The following is a 25,000-nucleotide window of genomic DNA, read 5'->3' as shown; positions in this document are numbered from 1 at the left end:
TGCTTGAGCTCAACTCTTATACCTGTTGAAGAGTGAGCACTCCCTTTTTAACTGTGAGGGGAAATGGCCAAAATGAAGCCTTGGTATTTCAAGGAAAAACTGTCATATTAAGTTGCTTCTTAGGATGGGGAGGGGTGTGGGATTTTGAGGGATGGATAGTTGAAATTTCAAAACCCTTCTTGGGAACAGGACTAAGCCCCTCGCCCCCGTATCGGTAGCCTGGGTTAGGGGATAGGTAAGTAATCTTTGGTGATAATTGGTTTCTTCCTCCCCATCAGCCCTACGCTAATAGCGAGCTTGCAATGATGGCCCCTAACAGGCTATTTGGCTGTCATTCACCTATGCTTAACAACATCTAGCCAGCCTCCTGATGGCTTAGGCCAAAAGCAAAGAGGATTTCATTGGACTCTGAAGCTGTCACCATGGTGTGCTCACTTTCTCGCCTTGATCTTTCATCCAGGATTGGGGGTCTGTGCGTGTACATTGGGGGCGGGGGAGGTGGGAGCACTACACCCTCCCTTGTTCTTCAGTGTTAATATTTGTTTTTGTCTCAATTATTTAGGTTTCCAAGAGCTCTCAGGAGCCTCCTTAAAATACCAAACCTGTTTCTCTCCTCTTGAGTAAATCCATTGGCTCCACTAAAAACAAAATCCATCAAAGCACATCTTTGTGTTTTTTCTAACTCCGCTCCTATGCCTGCGACTTCACCATCTGATCTCTTTCCTTTCCCCGGCCCCTCTTCCTCCCTGGAGAATTTTAGGCTGCTATGGAAGAGGGGAGGAGCCGGTTTGACCCCCGCTACGGAAGCAACACAAGCATTCATTTTCTCTGCACATATTTTGCTGAGTGGGTGTGGGACATTTCTGCATAAACTTCTAGTTCACGAGTGCCATCGTCAGTTTTCTAGCTGTCTTCTGCCCAGGTCCGTTTCTTTGCCCTAATTTTACATGTAACTTTCCCCGGGTTGGGTTGTTTGCATCCATGATTCCCAACGCTTGAACCTCCCTTCCCCTGGGCCTGACCTAATTCTGGGTGCCGGCTGTTGTTTGGTTTATTTCTCCACTTTTGCCAGCGCACGTGGCTCTTTTGGGATGCTTCATTTTTGCTTCTAGGGTGGGTGTTGGGGTTCACTGGGGTTCGGAACACGTGCCTTGAAGCAGCCACGACCCACTTCCCCCACGGAGCCCAGGGGCCCCAGCCCCGCGGGCGTAAGGAGGGGGCGGGGAGCAGGGCCCGGGTGAATCACAGGGCGTAACAGGTGCCGCAGCCGCAGCTGCGCCCGCATCCCTCTCCGGCTCTAGGGATAAGGTTTTCTTTTTCTCTAGGTTTTTTTGGAGGGGGTGGAGGAGACTCTGGGGGCCAATGCAGGCCGCGGTTGTTCATCGCCTAGCAACCGGAGGAGCCAATGGGAGGCGGCTGAGCCTGCGGCGCCGGCGGCGCGGGGGCGGGGTGGGAACCTAGCGAACCTGCCCAGGCTGGGGGTGGCCGCGAGGGGAGGAGCGGAGCCCGGCCAAGGGCGGGGAAGGCGGGAGCCCGAGGCGGAGGCGGGGCCGCCGGCGCGGGGCGCTGCGTGCCGCGGCGCCTGTGCGGGCCCCCGGGGCTGCGAGAGCCGGCTTAAGACAGCGAGCGGTGCCTCCCCCGCCGCTCTCGGGGGCGGTGACGGTGAGAACTCTTCCCCCCCCCACCCCCCCGCCACGCGAACGGGGATTGTGACGCGCCCGCCCGGAGAGGGGCGGGGGCGCCGGCGGGGCCTGGGGTGGGCGCCGGCTGGGAGCCAGAGGGCGGGTGCGGAGGTGAGCGCCGGCACCTGGCTCGGCGCCCCGCTCCTCTGCGAGAGGCTTGGCGCGGCCGTTGGGGCCGTTGGAGGAGGCGGGCGAGCTTTGACCCCGGCCGTGGCTGGAGGAGGAGGTGGGAGGTAGGTGCCAGCGCGGGTCCGCTCCCGCTAGCGGTCGCAGCGCTGCGCCCCCGGGAGGAATCCGGACCGCGGAGCCCCAAATCCTCTCCCGGATGGAGAGAGGGTGGCGCCTGGCGTGGGATGACGAGCGACGTGGGGGAGGAGGGGATGGCCAGTTTGGGGCTGCGGTGTGTCGCTAGCGGAGGCTGCGGGGCATGCGGGCTTCGGGATTTGTTGGGGCGAGCCGCAAGAGGCAGTCCTTAGGATGAGTTACTGACTGAGCGGCCCGTGGCTGCTGCGGGGGAAGAGGTCCCCGATGGAGGTCTAGTTAAAAGTCAAGGGGAAGAGCTTACATCATCTAAAAGGCAGGCAAGTGTGAAAATATTTTGGTGTAGAATTTTAACAGTAGAGAACGGTAAGCCGAATTGTGAGCTCCCTGCCCGCTTTTGAGCCTATGCTGATCGCCCTGTTTTGCAAGCCACAGGAAATGGAATCTGCTAAATAATTTGTTCCTAGCACGTGTAATGTGGCGATCTTTAGATTATTACCTCATTTCAAGGTCCGTAGTTGTGATTGCCAGATTGTCATTACTTGCAACTCTGGCACAGTTCTTGTTGAATCTGAGAGAATCGAGATTTCCCTTTCGTGGGTGGGGCATAATGGGGGAGAGGATTAGAAGAGGCACTCCTCCAAGAGTGGATCTAAACTGAGTGGAAGCGGCCTGGAGTTTGAAATTGCTAAAGCTTCCCTAACACAGATTAGAGTCTGACTGTACAGTTGGTGGTGAAAGATGGATGCCTTGGAACATTGCATGGCTCAGGAGGAATTGGTTTACTCTTTAGGTAGAAGAAAATTCTGGTAGCTTGATCTTGAGCTGAAAGGTAGGTATGACTTGACACATTTAGGAGATTGAATAAAACTTGAAAAGAGTGAGAGATCTGGAGAGTGACAAAAATGCTTTTAGAGTTAAACTTGAAGTCAAGCTATCTTGAAATTTAGAAGAAGTTAGAGGTAGATTTATGAACTTGGATTCAGACAGAACTTCCATCAAAACTCCTCTCCTATAGCTATCATAACACAGAGGCCTAGGAATCTTATGTTTTTCAAACTAAACAAGTAAAAAAGCTAATGACCAATTTGACCCACTGTTCTGTTTGCTGTCAGTGAAAGTTCCTCAAACAAAATGGTTCTTTGAAAAGAGGATTAGCAGCTGATAAAATGAAGGCTCGTTTAGTGACTTTGCGGGGCCTCTTCAGCCAAGTCATTTTATCCCTTCCTTCCCTCCTCTTTCCCCATCTGTGCAATGAAGATAATAAAGCCCTAGGATTAAGTAACATGGGTGAAGCAGCTTGAAGATAACTGCAAAGACTGTTATTCTAGGCTGAAATGTGAAGATCTCCTCATAACACATTGTGCCTTGTGACAAGACTTGTTAAAGTACGTTCTGTTCCAGGCATGCCGAGGTGGCATATATATATGAGAACTAAAACGTTAACTGTTCAGATGGTTTGTCAGAAGCCTCAAGACCGGCACAAAGATTGTATATACTCATGGGTTCTCCTAAAACCCGACCTAGCTGCTCTTTGACAAAAGCAGGTTTTAAAAAGGTGGACATTATAAAAGTAGACAAAAGTATCCTTATATGTGTAGTATGTGCCTACAGATAAAAAGGTCAAAGACATTGCCCCACAAGTGTGTGATTTTAGTTCGTTTCACATCCTTAAATCGGAGCCAGTCCAAAGCTTTTTAAGTAGTGTTTCTTTTCATACATTTTACGATAGCTGTGAATATGCCTTGTTGGTTTGTTGCGCTCAAGACACAAAAGGGTTTTGATACTGTGAGGGGCTTTTTGTGTCTTTAGTGATGGTGATTATGATTAGCTGGTAATGAAGGTAGATGTTAATCTTGAATTCAGAGGTGACCTAGAGAAGTGCACCATTCACTATTGCTAATGGAAAACAACCTAAAATCATTACTTTTGATAGTGGGTCAGTAGTATACATAGTACCAGCAGATGTACTGAATTATGCTTTAATAAACACTGAGCTGCTGCTTGCCAGACCTAAGGATAAAAAAGATGAGTGTTGCCTTGAGGAGTTTGTTTTGTAGGAAATTAACAGTGTAGGGAGGGAGAGAGCAAAAATAGAGAAGAAAAATTGCAACTAGGAATAGGCTTCAGAAAGGAGAATTTCGGCTGTGTTTTGACAGAGAAGGAGTTCACCTGGTAAGTGCATGGTGTCACATTGTGCCCAATATACTGTTGGGGAAATACTAGTGGATTGGTTGTTGGAGTCAGGTGGGGTGTGTTAGTGAAAAGGTTAGAGAACAGAGCTATGACCTTTGACCAGTAGATGCTAGGGAGTTTTTAAATGGTTTTGTTTTGTTTTTTATACATTTTTTTTTTTTAGTGTTTATTTATTTTTTGAGAGAGAGACAGAGTGTGAGCAGGGGAGGGGCAGAGAGAGAGGGAGACACAGAATCCGAAGCAGGCTCCAGGCTCTGAGCTGTCCGCACAGAGCCTGATATGGGGCTCGAACTCAAGAGCTGTGAGATCATGACCTGAGCCGAAGTCAGACGCTTAACTGACTGAGCCACCCAGGCACCCCGCTTTTAAATGGTTTTTATCCAGGAGAATTATACTAGATTTTTAGAAGGGTATTTCTGCCAAAGTCAGTAATTTGAATGATCTGAAAATGTTCTGAATGTAGATAATCTAAGTAGAATCTAAGAGACCTCAACCCTACTCAACAGTTAAATATAATTAAAAAATAGTTTTTGAAGCCCCCAGAAACTGTAGGAAAGAAAAGTGATTATTCATAGAACCAATTTTTATCAAGGATGTTTTACTTTCAAGATTGGGGGAATAGGGATACAAAGATAAATAAGATATAGCTCCATTTTCAAGCAACTTGTAGTTCGGTAAGAGAAATAAAATTATAATGCAGTACAGAAACTAAGTGTCATTAAGGGCTGTTAAAAAACAAAGGCCCTAGCACTGTAGGATTCCGAGATGAGAGAAGACCCACAAATTGCCTTTTAAATGAAAAATAAGTTCTTGGGACACCCGGGTGGCTCAGTTGGTTAAGCTTCTGACTCTTGTTTTCAGCTCTGGTCCTGATCTCAGGGTTGTGAGCTTAAACCCCTAGTGGGGCTTCTTGCTGGGTGTGGAACCTGCTTAAGATATTCTCCCTCCCTCCCTCCCTCTCTCTCTCTCTCTCCCCCCCTCCCCCTCCCTCCCCCCTCCCTCTCCCCTCCCCCTCTCTCTCCCCTCCCCCTCCCTCCCCCTCTCTCTCCCCTCCCCCTCTCTCTCCCCCTCCCCCTCTCTCTCCCCCTTCCTTCTCTCCCCCTCTCTCCCCCCCTCCCCCCTCCCCCTCTCTCCCCCCTCCCCCTCTGCCTCCCCCCTCCCCCTCTGCTCCTCTCCCTCACCCCCCCATCCCCATCTCAAAAAAAAAAGTTCTTAAGTAGAAATTAAGCTACAGCCAGTTAGCCAATAATATTTACAGCTCTCATCTGTTAATTCTTGCTTCCTATATTGCCTTCCCTCCCTCTTAACTCTCCTGAGTCGAATTTTGGTTTTGACCATTCTACTACTACTTTGACCTTGGGCAAGTTATTACTTGACCTTATCTTCTCTGTCCTTAGTCATCTCATTTGTAAGTTAGGAATAATACATACTTCATGGAGTTGTGATTAAATAATATGTTAATATCCATAATGGTGCCTAGAAAAATAACTTACATTTATTATTTAGTATTTCTATTTGATATAAAAATGCTGCAATTGAATAAGAACTAACTTAAGGACAGAATGTTTTTATTTTTTTGAGTTGCTAGCAGATCTGTGAGCATCTAATAAAGTCTCCACATGTAAGGAACTCAGTTTTCACATTCTGGGAAACTAACCTTGAGTAAATGATTTATTGTCTCCTTTTCATATTTGCTCATCACTTTTCTGAAATCCAATTTCTTCACCTTTGTCATAAAGTCACTAATTGCCAAATCCACCATATTTTATTCAGATCTTGCCCTTTCATGGCCTTTGCTGCTGTTCATTACCCCCTCTTCTTTAAAAATTTCTTTTCCCTTAACTTTCCTAGAGTCCACCCCCTACCCCAGTATTTATCTCCCCCAGTATATATCCAGGTTCCCTTCACTCACCTGCTACATGTTAATGTTCTTTAGAGTTCTTTCTGCTGCCTCTCTTTTTCTGTACCACATATGTGCTGACGACTCCTAAATCTGCCCTGATGTCTTTTGATCTCCAGGCCCTAGAGTTTATCCCCATTTGAATGTCTCATGAGGGCATCTCTAAACCCGGTAAGTTCTACACTGAGGTCATTATCACATACTTAACTACACCTGATTTTATTAATCTTCTTCCTCTGTTCTCTTTAAGTGACACTGTCTAGCACCAAAGACAGATTTTCGCATGAGAATAAATGCCTCCCTTTTGTATACTTGTCATCGCGTTTGTCAGTCCCAACTTCCGAAGTGTTTATCTGTCCTTCATGATCCTCATCATCATGTCTAAGTCCATCAGCTGGACCCTGACCATTAATTGCGTAGTTGGCTATTAATATTTTTGTGCCAGGGCTGCCGAGAATGGAACCTTAATGTTTTGGAAACATCGAGTTGGGATGAGATTGCTAGAAGAATATTGTTCTAAAGGAATCCTAGCACTACATACAATCATGTATAGGGTTTTAATCAGTGGCCAGTAGCTACTTACAATCCGAGATGAGTACCGGCTATTGCATATGCCTTTCATCTGAGAGTTAGTCTAGGTTGTAAAGGTCCCAGTCTTGAGTGTGTCAGTCCTTTGCCAATAGATTGTCATCTGCTTGTCTGTACTTTCCTGTCTAAAATTTGGCACCTTCAACATTATTCTTTCTATTCTGTATCCAAGTCTTAGAAATATCCCCACACAAAAGATCTAGAATATAAAATGCAAGAAGACATCTTAGAAATCATTAATAAGTAAACCCGTCATCAACTGTGTTATTTTATAATGAAGAGATGGGCCTGCAGAATTCATATCATTTGCTTGGGATACGTGTTGAGTGTCAAGAGGAGGCCAGGATCTGTGAGGCTTTGGAATCATTAATAGCTAGTTTTTATTCTTACCTTCCATGTTATTAAATAGGTGGATTTTCATTCCTGCTCCCCGGTTTGTAACTGGGCAAGTTAGTTTAATCTGTCTCAGATTCTTCCATCTATAAATGGTGTTCTGTCTGCTCCTTTCTAGAGCCATGGTGAGGATGGCATAGCTGATGAGCCACTCGGCTGAGAGTTGTTCTCTCCTACTGGTTTCTTGTAATTAACTGGCATAGGAGTTCCAGTTCTTCACTCCCTGTCCATGCATCCTTTGTAGATCTGTATGGCTTCATAGATCCTTGAAACTATAGCCAAAACTGCTTGTTTTTATACTTTCAGGGGGAAGAATCACTAGCTTTAGATCCTGGGACTCAAAACAGCTTAATCCCTGCCTTAGGAGTTGTCAGGCTGAGGACCCAGGGCTCTTGGTGCCTCATAGCCAGACCAGGTAGAATTTAGTGTTTGACATATTTGAGGGACATTATATATTTAAAAAAAAAATTAAAGGACTTCAGATACAAAGAATTAGTTATATTCTTGGTTCAGGACACATTCTCATAATTAGTCTATTTATTTAGTTTTAATGATAGGCACCATCTAACATAACAGTAGTGCCTTGACAATAACCTCTGTATAACCATATAGGCCCTTCCAGCCCTTTTCCCTACCTGTCTCACCTGAGGCAACCGTTTACTGAATCTTATATTCATCATTCCCTTGGTGTCTTTTAAAATACAGTTTTATGGCATCTACGGGTTTTCCAAACACATACACAATTAACAACTATGTTACGTGCCCTGTCTTCTGAGCCTTTTTTTTCACTTACTATAATGCAAAATTCATCCACGTGGTATTGCTGAGACTCCTCTATGTTGTGTGTCTCTGGGATTTTCTGATTGCTGCCTAATACTCTGTTTTGCATATATGCCCCACTTTTTTTTTTCATTCTGTTGCTCTTGGGTGTTTGGGTTGCCCCAGGGTTATGCTCTTGTGCTACTTGGCTCATATAAAGAATGTCACTATTTATGTTCATGCCCCTTTGCACAGAGATGCACAAGTTTCTCTTGGATTTATACCTATAAGGGGACTTGCTAGGTTGTAGAGTATATGAATGGGATATATGAATTTCAGCTGCCAAACTTTGTTTTTCAAAGGTTCTCCCTACCTTCCAAGGTTTGTTGAGCCTTAGCCAAGTTCTCTAGGACTGTTATTTTCAACCCTCATGTAGTACTCTGGAACACTTTTACATTATTCTCGAAATCCATTCTGTAGCACCCGTAGGTAAGAATTCCTTTTTGGTATTCCATATTCTAAGTGCATAAATAGAATACTAACTTACACTGAAACACATTCTGTAGAGTATAAGCCACGTTCTCAGACTTGATGCATCAGAATCCTGTGGAGTTTCTGTTAAAACACTGATTTTCTGTGTCCCACTCCCAGAGTTTCTGAATCTTTAGACCTGGAATGGGACTTGAGAATTTGCATTTTTAGCAAGTTCTAGATGCTACTGATGCCCATCCTGAGACCACAATTTGAGAACTATAACCAATGACTGAATTTGGGCTGAATTATTGAGAAAGCTATTATACACGATTACACTATTACAAATTCATGAATTATGGTGGGTTTTTTGTTGTTGCTGTTTCCATTGCCTTTACTATGTGTTGTTACCGTAATTATTTTAGGAATAAAATACCGATAAGTGGGAACTTTTTTATTTGGACTTCTTAGCTCACTTTCAACCTTACAAAGTAAGATAAATTTTAAAACAGTGCTTCTCTTTTGTTCTTAACAATCCTCTTGTAAGAATCTGATTGTTGCTTTCCTACATGTATGCTGGAAGAATTTGAAATTGGTATACTGTCTCTAAATTATCATGCTCTTTTTTTTTTTTAATTTTTTTTTTTTAATGTTTTACTTATTTTTGAGACCGACAGCATGAGCCGGGGAGGGGCAGAGAGAGAGGGAGACACAGAATCCGAAGCAGGCTCCAGGCTCTGAGATATCAGCACAGAGCCCGACGCGAGGCTTGAACTCATGGACTGTGAGATCATGACCTGAGCCGAAGTCAGACGTTTAACTGACTGAGCCACCCAGGCACCCCTAAATTATCATGCTCCTGATTCGTACACTAGATCACCTTGCTGCTTCTATGAGCTGGCACCGATCAAGATTGAATTGAAAGCCATTCTGAGATGCACTATGGCTTAAATGTGGGTTCTTGTCTGTCGTCATACTAAAGTAGCATACCTCACACTAATATGTCATTGAACTTAATTGACATTTATTCAGCAAATGTTTTACTGGATCCTACCATGGCTCATTTATGATACATCATAGCAAAGCAGAGTACAAACAGTACAATGCCAGGCCTCTTGACCAGTAGGTCAGTTTAGGTAGTGGGAGACAAGTTTCATTACAGTGAGATCTGTGTTGTAAAAGTTAATGCAAAGTGGGGGCACCTGGGTGGCTCAGTTGGTTAAGCATCCAACTTCAGTTCGAGGATTGGAGCCTTGCATCTGACTCTGTGCTGACAGCTCAGAGCCTGGAGCCTACTTCTCTCCCTCTCTCTCTGCCCCTTCCCTGCTCACTCATGCTCTGTCTCTCTTTCTCAAAGGTAAATATAAAAAAAAAAAAGTTAATGCAAAGTGACCTGGAAACACAAACAGAAGGGAATGGCAGTTCCAGGAAAGCTTGGCAATTTGGGGTCTATATTCACTAGATTAAAAACAAAATTTTTTGGGGCGCCTGGGTGGCTCAGTCAGTTAAGCATCCGACTTCGGCTCAGGTCATGATCTCGCGGTCTGTGGGTTCGAGCCCCGCGTCGGGCTCTGTGCTGACAGCTCAGAGCCTGGAGCCTGTTTCGGATTCTGTCTCCCTCTTTCTCTGACCCTCCCCTGTTCATGCTCGCTCTCTCTCTCTCTCTCTCTCTCTCTCTGTCTCAAAAATAAACATTAAAAAAAAATTTAAAAAAATTTTTTTTAATTGCTATAACATGGAATGTTTTGTCTGTGCTTATATACTTCACATCCCAGTTGCTCAGTTGGAATAATTACTATCTTATTGTAATGTAGTCTCAAGGTGACTTGGCAGAAAAGTGAGTATTTATGTTTGTGTTCAGTTTGAAAAGCAGCTCATATACTGTGTTTTCCCTCCTCTCTTACAATAAAGACAGTAAGGTGTAATAGTTAATGTGTTGGACTGCTTGGGTTTGAATGTTGGCTTTGTCACACTCTAGCTGTGTGACCTTGGGCAAGAAAACCCTCTGGGTCTCGGTTTTGTCATCTGTAATGGGGTGGGGGAAGATAACTATTTGGGCTGTTGTGAGATTGAATGAGTTATTATATTAAAATGCTTTAAATTTTTCCTAGTTAATGGTTTATCCTTAATAAATTGTTATTGTTGTTAGGGGCACCTGGTGGCTCAGTGGGTTGTCTGACTCTTGGTATCGTCTCAGGTCATGATCTCACAGTTTGTGAGTTCAAGCCCCACATCAGGCTCTGCACTGACAGTTTGAAGTTTGCTTGGGATTCTCTCTCTCTTCCCCTTCCGCTCTTTTTTCTCTCTCTCAAATAAATAGATAAACCTAAAAAAAAAAAAGTTAATCTTGTTAGAATTAGGTAGAAGCTCTTTTGCTAAACATACGGTTGTGAAGACCATGTGTGCACATTTTTATAAAGAGGAAATTTTGATATGAATAGCTGTACTCAACTCCATATTAGGTCCCATGAGAAATGTAAAAAAACATAGTTAATAGACTCAAAATTCTTTAAAGGTCACCTAGTTCAGCCTCCTCATTTTGCAGATGTGGATACTGAAAACCAGGGAAATGATGACTAGGTCAAGGTTGCTCAGTGAATGACAGAAGTGGCCCCAAGAACATTAGCCCCTGACACCTGGTCTAGTGCTGTTTCAATATCCTGTGCAGCTTCCTGAAGTGACACTGTCCTGAAACAAACTAACAATTCGATTGGGGAGCCATGACCAGAACAGATAAAAACATAAGCAGTGCAAGTCAGTGTATAATGAAGTATCAGGTGATGGGGAATATCTCTAAGTACATACCTTATGTAACTTAATAAACTGCTCTCCTGACGCAAGGAAGTACATCTTATTGCTGAGTCATAGAAGATCAATAGAGTAAGAGCATTCTTTTTTGAAAAGAATCTTCATAGTTATAAATCCGTGTCAATCTATTTCCCTTCTTTCTCCTACCAAATTGAGATTATAACTGAGCCAGAGGGATAGTCCCTTTTGCTAGGTGTGCCAGTACTCTGTCTTTACTCTTCACAGCAGTGCAGTGGGGGATGGTCTTCCCTGATGGGCTAGATCCCCATGGATATACTCCAACAGAGCAGGGCATCATTGTGAAGACTGCGTCACCGTTGCTCACTTGTACGTGTGAATAGGTGGGATAGGTGCTAGAAATGTAATTGATTGGTGGAGAGAGCTTCTCATTTGTCTAAGTTGATATTTCCACTAAAGTGTAGGGATGCTACCATCTGGGATTGAGGTGGGAGTACTTCCTCATACATTATCTCATTAATTGTGTATGAGCCCACTGCTTTTAAAGATAGTACAAAATAATCCATGCTTCTAAAACACTCCAGCTATATCAAAATGTCCTATTAAAGAAGTGAATGGAGGTAGGGTCCACCACCCCTCCCTACACCCAGCCATCTCATCCCACAGGATTATCATGTTAGTAACAGTTTGTAACTTTTCTAGACCTTTCTCCTAAAGTTAGGTAGTATTTATATAGTTTGATTTAATGAAACATGGTGATCATACTATTGATATTATCCATACTGGGTTTTTTTTCATGCTGTACATGCAGATCTTCTTGAATAATCCCAAAGTAGCCCATCTTTTGGCTAAACTATCTGTATTGGCATTTAACTGCTTATTGACGGACGTTTAGATTGTCTCCAGTTTGTTGTCATTATGGTATGCTTGCTCATTTGTATGATGGGATATGTAGTAATAGAAGCCTTTTACAGATTGCAAATTTTTACAGACTGATAGATCGCCATCTAAAACTACAAACTACTGACCACTGCTAAAGTTCTGTTTCCCTTACATAATTGATTATCTGAGTAGCTGTAGGACTTTTGTATAATTTCTCACCGGTTTTTGCCCAACAGGGCTGCTTGCTTTTGTTTGTTAAGATACTGCAGATGTTTATCATTGTAATTGCCTTTTAAAAACGTGGATTTTTTTTTCATCATTGTAAGGAAAACACATTCACTTACAGAAAACTTGGAAGACACAAAAAACTAACGATTACGCATAAGATCTGTGTGTAAATGAAAGGGATAAAGTCTGGCTCTTCCCCCTCCCTTTTCTACTCACAGGTTGTTCTTGTTTTCTAGTTTTTTTCTGTTATAACAAATTTCTATCTTTATAGAGAAGAATTTATATCTATCTGTATATACTCATAGTTTTGGGAGTTTTTTAAAGACCAAATAAGGTCATGTTAGATAATTGTTCTGCAACTTTTTTTTTTTTATTATTAACAAAATATCGTAAAATCTTTTCAAGTTAGTAAAGTATCTAATGATAGCTAACGTTTATTGAGTACTTACTGGGCACTTACCATGTAACCAAGACCTTATGTGAAGCCCTGCACATGCATAAACTTTTAATAAGGCTATTAAATAATTTTTAAAACTAAATCTATTTACCCATCTAATAATCTTTTGAGACTAAAGACTATACTCTCCTTTTGCAAATGAGGAAAATGAAGTTCAGAGATTTCTGTCCAGGGCCACTTAGTTTGTGGGTGGTGGAACCGGGGTTTGAAACCCGGTGGTCTGGCTTTGGATCCTGTGCTCTTAACCATTATACCATACTGTTACTCATACTGCAGCAACAGTTGGTTCAAGGGTGTATATAAGAAGTTTAAAATATAGCATGTGGTTCCCTGCTTCCGAAGCTACTAAGAGGGTGGCTTTCTTTTTTTTTTTTTTTTTTTTAATTTTTTTTTTCAACGTTTATTTATTTTTGGGACAGAGAGAGACAGAGCATGAACGGGGGAGGGGCAGAGAGAGAGGGAGACACAGAATCGGAAACAGGCTCCAGGCTCTGAGCCATCAGCCCAGAGCCCGACGCGGGGCTCGAACTCCCGGACCGCGAGATCGTGACCTGGCTGAAGTCGGACGCTTAACCGACTGCGCCACCCAGGCGCCCCAAGAGGGTGGCTTTCTAATGGCAGATTCTGGCTTGGAGCTTCACCAAGATTGTATCCCTCAACCCAAAAGGATATACATGAAATATTTGACCATAATTTGTGTCTTCACACTACTTTGTGCAGTCTTTGCCCAGTTGGAGATCTGGATTAATGAGTGGTGGCCTTTAATAATTGGTAGGAGTATTGCTTCCTGAGCCTTTCATCCACTAAAGCAGCAGCATGTGTTGGTTAAGAGAATGGGCTCTGGAGTCTAGGGAGGGGGTGGGTAGCCTTTCTGTGCCTTAATTTCCTTATCTGTAAAAAGGAAATGATACAGGATTGTTGTGAGAATTGACATCATACGTAAAACATTTAGAACAGCCTCTGGCACATGTTTGTTAAATCAGTTCCTTAACTACTGGCTATGCTGTGCTTGGTTCTTCACCTATTATGTCATTAAATACCCACAACCACCCTCCAAAAAGAGAGTGCTACCCCGTTTTCCAGGTGAGGAAACCAGCTGGAGAGACTTGGTCAGGATGTGATCCTAGTCTGTCTGGCTCAGGCCTGTGAGGCTTTCCCTGTTGGCACTGTACTCCCGAACCCTCAGGCCTCCTCGTAGCCACAGACTCAACAGAAGGGATGGTTAAGGGAATGCCACGTTTGGAGTTTCAGCCATCCAAGTATCTATTCAAACTTAAGTTATGAGGAATTTGTTTCTGTGGAAAATTTCTATACTTTTAAACTGTGCCACTCAGATGAGTTACTTTAGATTTTAAATTTGTAAAAGATAGATTTTCTAAGTTGAATTTGGTGTGTTTCTACACTGATATGCAAACCTCAGTGCTTTTGTGTAAGGTAGTAGAAGTATTTATAATGGAATTTAAATCTGTAGTCTTCTTTGGAGCAAAAATATAGATAGTAGTATTAGTTTTTAAAGTAATCACATTTGCTTTTTGAGAGTAATAACATCTATTTAAAATATGCTGATAACTGAATTTTTAATTTTTATGAGTGAATTTGTAAGATAGGACGAATACATAAAGACATAGTTTTAACAATTTTCTTAACCTGACAATTTGGTGACTCTAACTTTGTGAGATATTAGCGAAGACTTTAATTAGCTGTTTGTGACAAATCCTGTGCAATATTTAGAAGCCTAGATGGTATAGTGAGTGTTACTACATTCCTGTAATGAAAAGCTATTATTTTCTGACACTTGATTGAAGTTTTAGAATTCCGATTAGGTAGGCAATTGCACCTTCTCAAGCTTGAATTTCAAGTGAACTTGAAAAGAACACTTAAAATATTGTACTGTGTGAAGGAAATCTTGTAATCAAGATACTACTTACGTTTCTGCTGAGCTCTTTTTCAGTTGGTAGTTGTGTTAGAGATTTGGGGGATGAAGAGAGTAATACTTTTCTCTGAAGGACTCACATCTTTTACGTCTTTTCCATTGCTGTTTTCCTTTGCTTCCCAGAATGAACATGTTAATTTATCATCAGTTATTGAGTATTGTTCTGTCAAGATTAGTGGAGGGAATACAGGAATGTAAAAATTGTAGTACGTGAGAGTCTAGCTAGGAATGATGACACAAATTAGCAAGTATACAGAGGACCTAGAGAATAGAGTTTCGTGAGCTGTGCGGAGGGGATGATGGTGGTTGTTCTGGGCTTTGAAGAAGCGTTAGTTTGGGGTTAGGTGAGAGACGAAAGCCCAGGTGGAGCACACAGGTTGGAAGTGAGTGGGCCGAATGTGGGATGCAGTTCATTTTATAAACATTTATTGAGCACCTGCTTTGTTTCAGGCACTGTTTGATACAAAGATCCCAACCCTATAGGAAAGTTCGTAACTTCCTGTAGACGTTCATAAACTAGTCGTGGGAGGCATCTGCCTATAATAATATGGACAGATGAATTGCACTACTGGATGATATTGTCATAAAGGTGATTGTTGCACTTGGCGTATATGATGTCACTTTAGTTATGTTTCAGCTAGAGACATGTAAATTATGGGAGAGATGCAAAATGTATACATATTTTTTTTTTACTTGCATTAGTCGTCTATTGCAGCATAACAAATGACTCCAGAACTTCACAGCTTAAAACGACAGACATTTATTTCCCAATCTCTGTCCATCAGGAATTTGGGTGCCTCTGGCTCAGGATCCCTCGCTAGGCTGCTGTGAAGATGTTGACCAAGGCGGCAGTCATCAAGGTTTGACTGGGGGAGGATCTACTTCTAACCTCATTGCTGTGAGTCTAGGCAGGCTTCAGGTCTTCACTGGCTATTGGCTGGAGACATCGAGACATCAGCTCCTTGCCACATTGGCCTCTGCTCACAATATGACAGAAAGAGGGATCCAAGAGGCAGTGGGTGGTAAATGATCCTATACAGAAGCCACAGCCTTTTTATAACCCAAATATGGAAGAGAAATCTTGTCACCTCTTGGTGTATTCTCTTTGTTAGAAGCTAGCCACTGAATCCAGCCCACATTCAAGGAGCAAGGGCACCCAAAGGTGTGCACACCAGGAAGCAGGGGTAACTGGGAGTTATCTTAGAGGTTGCCTACTCCCAAATTTTACAAGTGATTATTGTATATTGAGACCCCCAGAGTCTTTTGTATAAAAGGAAGAGCAATAACCAGCCAAGGAACTTTTCTGATGGAAACAAAACAACAACAAAAAACAATGGGTGTAATTAAACTGAACTACAAATGTTTTTGCTAAACATCTACAAACTTTTGGTTTTGATGTTGTCTTAATATTTACTCTAGAATACAAAATGGTAAGATGAGTGATTCCACCCTCGTTAAACTTTCTATAGAACTGAATTCATTTCTGAGAATTGTTTTTAAACCTTTTGAAAGCAAAGTATTTCTAAATGAGGAAAAAAGCTGTTGTTTATGGCATAGCAGAAAAGTTTACGCATATGCCTCAATTTAGGTAGTAGATATGTTCTTTTAAGGACTGTATGCCGAGTAGAATGATTTCAGGTGAACTATGGGATTCATTCTCTTTAAGAAATTTGATGGAAATCTTTTTTATTCTATTCTACTTTTAATTTAACTCTTGTTTTTCTATATATAGAGGTTTGCATGAACAGTGTGGAAAGGTTACCTGGTGACAGAGTGAAAAGAGCAGTTTTGAAGACAGATTTGTGTCCAGGCTTCACAACCAACCAGAAATGTGGCCTCAGGCAATCCTGTTGGCCTCTCTGAGCCCAAGTTTTCTGTCTGTAATATAGATAAATATATATGAAAGAAAATGCTTTGACATGAAGAATGATAAACTTATGAAACTTACTAAAGTCTTCGTTTTTCATAAAGGGTACAATTAATTTCAGATGTCTTACCATTTCCCAATTTTCTGTTAGGATTCTAACCTAGAAAATGCCACTAGACAATTCTTAAGTTCTGCATAATAATTTTACCCAGGAAAGACTAGAGTACCCTTGCTTATTTATACTCGAAATATGGCATTGGTACTTTGGCAACATATTAAGGAAGCCAAAGTAGTTCTTCAGAAAAGAGTAAGGTAACATTTTTACAGAAATTACTGCAGTTTTGCTGAAATTAGTAAGATTATTTGTTATGTAGACTGACTTACTGGAATGTACATTGAGAAATACTTGGAATCAAGAAAGTTTTTTAGATGTCTATATATATGTTACCCACGAGGAGGGAATAAAACTCTCTGATGTAGAGGATAGGAGAAAGAATTTTTATGGATTACTTTATAGATGTTTTCTTTCTTTAATTTATTTCAGGGTTATTCCTCAACAATTTTAGATGAATGAAAGGACTTTTACAGGATGGTTAAATTCTTCAGTCTTCAAGATTTGCTCATAAAATTCATTCATGAATTTCATCTGTCTTGGAATCCAGACAGCTTCCCTAACCAGTGGTATATGGAGAGAAATGGGGGTTGCAGTGTACTTGAATCTGAAATGATTTACTATAGACCTTTTCCTTTTCTCCTTCTATAGTGAATCTATAATAACAATGCTAGTATAACCAAGTTTGTTCTTATGTGACTTGTCATGGGTGCTCATGGTTCACTGTGTAATAATTTGCTATGACTTGATTTATCTATTATGTGGAACTTTTCATTGTGTGTTTCAGCACTTGGCTTTAATGGGGTCCTTCTTGGCTGCTTTTGAAGCTTTCAAAGTTGAAATACTTGTGATGGTGTTAGGTTTATGCAGAGCAGATATATTCCTGTTAGCTTTTTTCTTTATCTTTTGAAGTTAATACTAATTTATTATAATATCTTTATAAAAAATAGTTGGTATCCTTACTGAAATTTAGCTGTGGTTGAGCTAGAAATAACTTGCTTAACTTAGTCTCTTGGTTTGGGGATGTATATTGATTAATAGTCTGGTTGGGCAACTTCTTTTATTACAAGCATTCTGGCGTATAATTTGGTGCATCATTGAACAGAAGAGGATACTTAGAAACTTTTAGATTGTGTGAAGTCAGATACTGTTGTTTAAGTTCTTTTTTTGGTAGAGCTTCAAAGTGGAGTTTTGGTTTTCATTGTGAACATTTAACTAGACCTGAATATTTCACAGTTGGTTGTTTCTTATTGTTTTTGTTATTTTAATTAACAAATTCACTGTCTAAACCTGTAGACAGTGGACAGAGCTACATTCACAGAAGAAGAATAACTGACTTAAACTACAATTTTAAAGAATGGATGTATAGCAAACATTTTGGTGTTTGATCTTTCTGTTATGTATGAAGACAAAAGGTACTTAAGGCAGTATTGTGTCTTATTTAAAAAAAAAAACAAAACAAAAACAAGAAGGGCTTGGGAAAGTGCCTATTTTCTTCTGATATGATGCCTCCCCTCTATGTAATGATTACAAAGAATTAACCCACTGAAAATTTGTGTTTTTATGAGAATATCTGCCTCCACATTTTCTCAGGATTTGTGTTCAACTTTTATCATTAAGAGCAACAGTGCCTTTTGTTATATAGATTATGGAATCTCCTGTCATTTATCTCAAGCAGTCCAGATCTGTGTCCAGATGATGATGATGGTGATGGTGATGATGACAACTCATAGTAATTATGTGTGTCCCATATGCCGAGTCGTGTGCTAAGTACTTTATGTGCTTGAGCTCACTTAATCCTCAGGGAAAATCATGAAGTAAGCCATTATTATGTCATTTTACCAGTGAGGAAAGTAGGGCTTGGAGAGGTTAAGTAACTTAACCAAAGCAGAGCTGGGCTGGTATAGACGGGTTTATTGTCCCTTAGATCCTGTTTTGTTTATGGCTGCTAGCTCTGAAAGCAAAAAGTGAAATCATTGTCTTTCTTGGTGCAGACCTTTATCCTGCTTATCCTGTTCCTGAAGGCACCCATTTAAGGACAGAGGGAAGTGCAAAATAGTTCAAGGTGCTCTTGCTAAGGCACATGAGTAGAAAAATAGCAAAAATTGGTGCCGGATTGGGTAACCACCTGTATGTGTGTGACATTGTAACATGTAATACAGCACATAATTTGCATTAGTATGTATTATAGGCTGCTGTTATGACCTAGAAATCATCCTTGATTTCTCTTCTGTGTATTTTTAATCCCATCTTCCAAGTCCTGAAGATTCTATCTCCAAAACACATCGCTAATTTATCTACCTGTGTCTATTTCTGTTCAAGCTGTAATGTAAAAGTGTCTTCTTGCCTGAACTCCTGCAGTAGCCTCATATCTTCCAGCCTCCATTATTGCCCACCTGCAATATATTCAGGGGATAGAGTAGCTGAGGTGATCTTTTTCAAAGCCTAGAGAAGATCCTGTTGATTTACTGCCTAAATGCCTTCCATGGCTTTGCACTGCTACTTTGAGAAAATCTACCTTCCTACCATCTGTCCTTGTGTACTTCAGAGATACTGGCCTTCTTTATGGTTTTCATTCTTACCAAGTTCGTTCCTTCTACCTGGGCTGGAACATCTTGTGGCTGACTGTGTATCATTTACGTCTCAGTTTAAATGTCAACATTTCGATGCAGCCTTCCTTGATGAATCTAGATACCCCCACTCCAGGACTCTCGCGTTACTGTGCTTAGCTTTCTTTATAGTTCTTATCACTCTGTGTTAGGTTAATTTATTGTCTCGTTATCTATTTCTACCCCTCCCCCCCTCCCCCAGAATGTAAACTTGAGAGCAGGGCTTCCCCTGTGCCTAGAAGAGGGTGCCTGGCACACAGTAGCACAATTAAAAATATATTGAATGAATGAAAATTTTCCTCTCATTTCAGTATTACATTATGAATATTTCCATAATCTTAAATATTCAGAATGGGCTGTGAATTTTTTGTTTCATAATCCAGATCCGGCCTTTTATTTGGCTTATTAAAAAATGTTGTTTGGAGTGTAACTTACATCCAGTTAAGTGCACGGATCTTTAGTGTACAACTTGAAGGATTGTACTAATGTGTATACTTGTGCAGCCATCTCGGATCACTGTGGAAAAGGCTCTTTCACATCCTCCTTCCAAGCCACTGCCCCTTCCACAGGGTACTTGCATAATTTTCTAATTAGCTTCTAACATTAGGAGATTTCACAAAATTTCATGTGAATTTTTTTACGGTGTAGAAGTATTTATTTCTTCCATTTTTCTTTATAAAAAAGTGGAAATGATGGTAGGCTGAAACTGTTATATGAAAGGTTCTTATACTTAGTCCACTTCATTCATACATATTTCTGGCCTCTCATGTATTTTTTAACCACCCTAACTCCACATGGTTGTGTTTAAAGGTGTTCTGTTGTATAAATGTGTCATTTATTTAACCAGTCTCCTGTGGAACATACAAGCTATTTCTGATTTCAAGAACAACTTGTAGATGAATCCTTGTACAAATCTTTTTTCTTTTACTTTCAGGTTTTTATTTTAATTCCAGTTAGTTAACGTAGAGTGTAATATTGGTTTCAGGTGTAGAATCCAGTGATTATCACTTAAATACAATGCTCAGTGCTCATCAGAAGTGCCCTTCTTAATGTCTATTACCCATCTAGCCCATCCCCCCACCCACCTCCCTCCATCGCCCTCATTTTGTCCTCTGTAGTTAAGAGTCTTTTTTTCCTATTATGCCTCTCTCTCTTTTTTCTCCCCTCATGTTAATCTGTTTTGTTTCTTAAATTCCACATAAAAAATATGGAATGTTTCACAAATTTGTGTGTCATCCTTGCACGGGGGCCATGCAAATCTTCTCTGTATTGTTCCAATTTTTGTATATGTGCTGTTGAAATGAGCATAAATCATTATTTTATCAGGGTAAAACTTCACAAGTAATTTTTCTAGGTCAAAATGTGTTTTCATTTTTAAGATTTGGTACATATTGCCAAATCGCTGGTAGTTGTATAAATTGATGTGATCTTTGTGGCGAGCAGTGTATGGGAGTATGCTTTTTTCTACATCTGTGCCACCATTGGGAATTGCAATTAAATTTTTTTTTTTTTTTTGCTAATATAGTTAGTAAAAACAAAAAATGAGAATGCTATCTAAGAAGTTTTTCTTTCTCTTATCTGTATAAATGCTTTGTACTTTATCTTAGAGAATATAATATAGAAATATCTATTAGTACAACAATGCTGTACCTAGATTTATATTCTGAGTCAAATCATGTACTGTGTACTTCGTATATGAAAAAATATGAATACTTCACTAGAACTCTTTATTCCTGATTCTTTTTTTTAATTAAAAAAAATTTTTTTTATGTTTATTTAGTTTTGAGAGAGAGGCAGACAGTGTGTGAATTGGGGAAGGGCAGAGAGAGAGAGGGAGACACAGAATCCGAAGCAAGCTCCAGGCTCTGAGCTGTCAGCACAGAGCCCGACGCGGGGCTCGAACTCATGAACCGTGCAATCATAACCTGAGCCAAAGTTGGATGCATAACCAACTGAGCCACTCAGGCATCCCTCTTTACTCCTGATTCTTAAACACACATACACACACGTGCATACATGGACACAGATTATCATTCTGCTCTACCATGGGAGTGCAGGAGTAAATAATGCAAAATCCTTCTTTTTACACATTGATTTTTTGGTTAAATGCTGTTATTTTATGATTTGCTTTTTAAGGAGATGCCTACATAGAAGAGTGACAGCAGCTGGACTGAATGTTTCACTGCTGAACTGGTTCCTCAGGTATCCTGGCTCTGGTGATTGCTATGGGAGAGTGGATGACTGTTACAGATCCAGATCTGTCTTCAGGTACCTGAGTCTAAAATAAGTATAAACTAAATCAGTAATTGTAAAGGTGGATTTTTAAATGAAACTGTAAAATGATTTACCACAGATATTGAAGATGTGACTAGAGAGAGACATAAATAATTGTAAAATATCTAAATTTTTATTTTGAGAAAAATTATCTGGGAAAGCTAAGAATTGTGCCATACTTAAGTGGGGTTAAATGCCTTTGACGGATGATGAGTTTGATTGTTACTATTTTTGAGAGAAACGTTTATGCATTTGAAATGAGTTTATTGGCTACTTCAGTACACTTTGATTTATTCCTTTAATATATAAACTTTGACATAGGTGGTTTCTTTCTGTTATTTTTATAAATCTGAAATAGTATAAACTAAGAATCTATTGTATCTTTTTTTTTTTTTAATTTTTTTTTTTTCTTTCAACGTTTTATTTATTTTTGGGACAGAGAGAGACAGAGCATGAACGGGGGAGGGGCAGAGAGAGAGGGAGACACAGAATCGGAAACAGGCTCCAGGCTCCGAGCCATCAGCCCGACGCGGGGCTCGAACTCACGGACCGCGAGATCGTGACCTGGCTGAAGTCGGACGCTTAACCGACTGCGCCACCCAGGCGCCCCAAGAATCTATTGTATCTTAACATGCCTCCTAAGGGCACTTGATAGTTGTATCTTTTTGAAAAAAAAGTACAGTTGACTCTTGAATAACATGGATTTGAGCTTTGTGGGTCCACTTATACAAGAATTTTTTTTGATAAATGTACCATGCTGCATATTTATTTTCTCTTATGATTTTTTAAATAACACTTTTTTTCCTCTAGTTTCCTTTTTTGGAAGAATACAGTATATAATACACGTAACATACAAAATATGTGTTAACTGCTTATGTTATTCGTAAGGCTTCTGGTCAACAGTAGGCTATTAGTAGTTAAATTTTGGTGAATCAGAAGTTATATACAGATTTTTCAGCTGTGTTGGAAGTCAGTGCAGTGTTCAAGGGTCAATTTTGTGTAGTTTTCTTACAAAAACCAGCTTTGTCTGAATTTGAAAATTTTTAAAAATATTTATATAATTCAACATCTTTGGTAACGGAGATAGTTTTCTTTGCATGTGTTTTATAAATTAAGTAAATACCTTTTATTCTTTCAGAAAGCAAAAATATCTGTCAATATACCTCAGAAACAAAGATGTCTCCATCAAGTTTATACTCACAGCAAGTGCTATGTTCTTCAATACCTTTATCAAAAAATGTGCACAGTTTTTTCAGTGCCTTCTGCACAGAGGAGAATATTGAACAAAGTGTTTCATATCTTGATCAGGTAAAAAAAAATGTTTTGTGAGAAGAATAGCATAAATCATGTTATATAATAGAACATATCGAAGTTATGAGAAAAACACTTGTTAATGTATGTTGTTATGTATCGGCCTGGGACTTAAACACACTAGAAATGCAGAGAACCACCGTGATCATCTAGTCTGGATACATGGTAAATGTTTTTGTCAGGAGCAGGTTGGCCTGCACATTACCCTAGGGGCTCTTCCACTTGGAGTCTCTCCCTTACTTTACTGATGCAGAAACCTGAGTGCCTTGCTCCAGGATACAGGCAATTGCAGAGCAGAGGCCAAAAGAGCCCAGTTCTCTCTGTTCTTTGTCCTTTGGGATATTTACAGTTTTCTTAACTCAGGGTAGTTTTTATGATTTCTCAGAAAATATTTCTGTCTTTTGTTTCTATACTTAGTTGTCTGATAACCAACTTTGAGGAAAACATTTTCTCCTACCAGGAATTGACTACTTTCGGTTTTCCTTCATTATATGAAGAATCCAAAGGTAAAGACACAAAGAGAGAATTAAATATAGTTGCTGTTTTAAATTGTATGAATGAGCTACTTGTACTTCAGCGGAAGAACCTTCTAGCTCAGGAAAATGTAGAAACACAGAATCTGAAACTGGGAAGTGATATGGACCATCTGCAGAACTGCTATGCAAAACTTAAGGTAGAAATTGCATGTCAACCTGTATTTCAATAAGGCAGATGTCTCATAAGCTAAGCCAAATGATAACAATGTTTTTTCTTTAATATTTTTAGGTCTCTGTACATCCTACGGTGCCTACAGGCTAGAGATTATTTTGACAGGGGAGCTGTGGTGGGCTGGAGGGGGTAGTTGGTATACCCTCCAGGTTATAAAAAGGCTGTGAGTTGTGGATAGTACTTTAATTTTAATCAGAGAGGCCTATGGAAGGTCTTATGAATTAGAGTGACTCAGAGTTGTAAGCCTAAGAAGGCAGTAATTCTGCATTAAAACTTTTTATATCTGGATAACCTTGGCTGAGTGTTTTTTAAGTAGACAGTGAATAATCGTGCAATGATATTGATAACCGGGGGCTGTTTACCCTTTCCCCTAAGGAGTGGTCGCTTATTAGGACAGCCCAGAGTATAGAGTGTTTTCCAGGAAGTCTTCTAATTCAGGGTTTGACCTGGGCCAAAATCGGTATTTCTCTGTGGACAGAAATGTGTTCAGTGGCAAAAGTTGCTGATCTCTCCTAGTATATGATTCATTCAATTTGTTGAGGAGAATTTATTGAGTATTTTGTGTGCTAGGGTCAGTGGGTTTACAGAGGAGTGAACCCCAGTCCCTGCTCTCAAGGAGATTGTAGTCCAGTGGAAGGCGATACATTGAACTAAGATTATTTGCGTCATTAATTGTTCTTGGAGGTAAAAGGAGGCTTCACAGAGACTTAACACTGATCTCAGGTTTGAGGAATAAGTAGAAATTTGCTAATGTTTGGAAAAGACATTCTAGGCAGAGGGTGCAACCTGTTTAAAGCATAGAGGTATGAGAGAGGATTTTACTTTTAGGAAACAGATAGTAGCCCTGTAGGAGCTGAACTATATGATTATGATGAAGACGGATAGGTGAGGCTGGGACCCAGGCGTCAGATGATGTGAGTGCATTGTGCAGAAACCTGGAGGCACCAAGGAACGTAAGCAAGAGAAGCATCGTGGGCATCATGTAGAGATACCAGTCTGGCAGTAGGGTGGAGAAATTATGGGAGAAGTGTAGATTTGTGTTTGGGGTGGAAGTAGGGAGCCTAGAAGGCATGGTGGAAAGGACAGCTGTTAGCAGGCCTTAGCAGCTGCTAAGGCCAGAAAGGTTTTGCCAGTGGAGATGGTAAAAGGGAGATATTAAGCAAACTTAGGAGGTAAAATGGGTAGAATTCTATGAAAAATTGAATTTGGGGAGTAAAGAGAGTCATGAATTAAGATACCAGCCAGGTCTCTGTCAACTTTACAGAGGATGATGGTATGATTTACTGAATTAAGTGATATAGCAGGGGGGTGTACAGATTTGCAGGGATGATAGTGAGTTCAGGTAAAGCACTGATAATTACTCAGAGTGAATCTGATTTGACATTTGTGGGACATGTCAACTGGCCCAGTGCCTTTAAGTTCAGCCATTCCAAATGGTCTGGCATGATAGGAAGCTTTCAGCACTCCAGAGAAGAAGGTGCCAAAAATTCTGACAGCCTTAGTTATCCAAGTTGTATTCCTAAATTTTATAAATTCCTAAATCATCTTGAGATCCATTGTTAAAGAGATTGTGCAAGTTGTCATTTATGATCACTTATGCCAT

At 40.5% G+C, this 25,000-nt stretch overlaps 1 protein-coding gene and 1 non-coding gene across 7 annotated transcripts in view; one reads left to right on the top strand and one right to left on the bottom strand.

The window, feature by feature from the left end:
• Nucleotides 1-1,511: 1,511 nt before the first annotated feature.
• Nucleotides 1,512-25,000, top strand: part of SSX2IP (SSX family member 2 interacting protein) — a 42,637-nt gene continuing 19,148 nt past the window's right edge. For 3 of the 6 annotated variants that reach the window (XM_086717426.1, XM_086717425.1, XM_086717422.1), the window contains exons 1-4: nt 1,512-1,662; nt 21,241-21,372; nt 22,517-22,686; nt 23,150-23,362. In XM_086717426.1, the coding sequence (XP_086573552.1) occupies nt 21,330-21,372; nt 22,517-22,686; nt 23,150-23,362 (426 nt within the window). In that variant the 5' untranslated portion in view covers nt 1,512-1,662; nt 21,241-21,329. Of the gene's footprint in view, nt 1,663-1,759; nt 1,916-2,104; nt 2,264-21,240; nt 21,373-22,516; nt 22,687-23,106; nt 23,363-25,000 lie in introns of those variants that run through there. The other 3 variants (XM_086717423.1, XM_086717424.1, XM_025912702.2) reach the window with 3 other exon arrangements.
• LOC112849028 (U6 spliceosomal RNA) lies at nt 20,306-20,412 on the bottom strand. The gene has a single exon (XR_003222479.1). It is a non-coding gene; the product is annotated as a U6 spliceosomal RNA (small nuclear RNA).

Source organism: Puma concolor, chromosome C1 (genome assembly GCF_028749965.1).
Source record: "Puma concolor isolate L17-30 chromosome C1, mPumCon1.1.hap2, whole genome shotgun sequence".
NCBI lineage: Eukaryota > Metazoa > Chordata > Mammalia > Carnivora > Felidae > Puma > Puma concolor.
The sequence above is the reverse complement of the archived record's forward strand: the minus strand, read 5'-3'. Positions and strand labels throughout refer to the sequence as shown.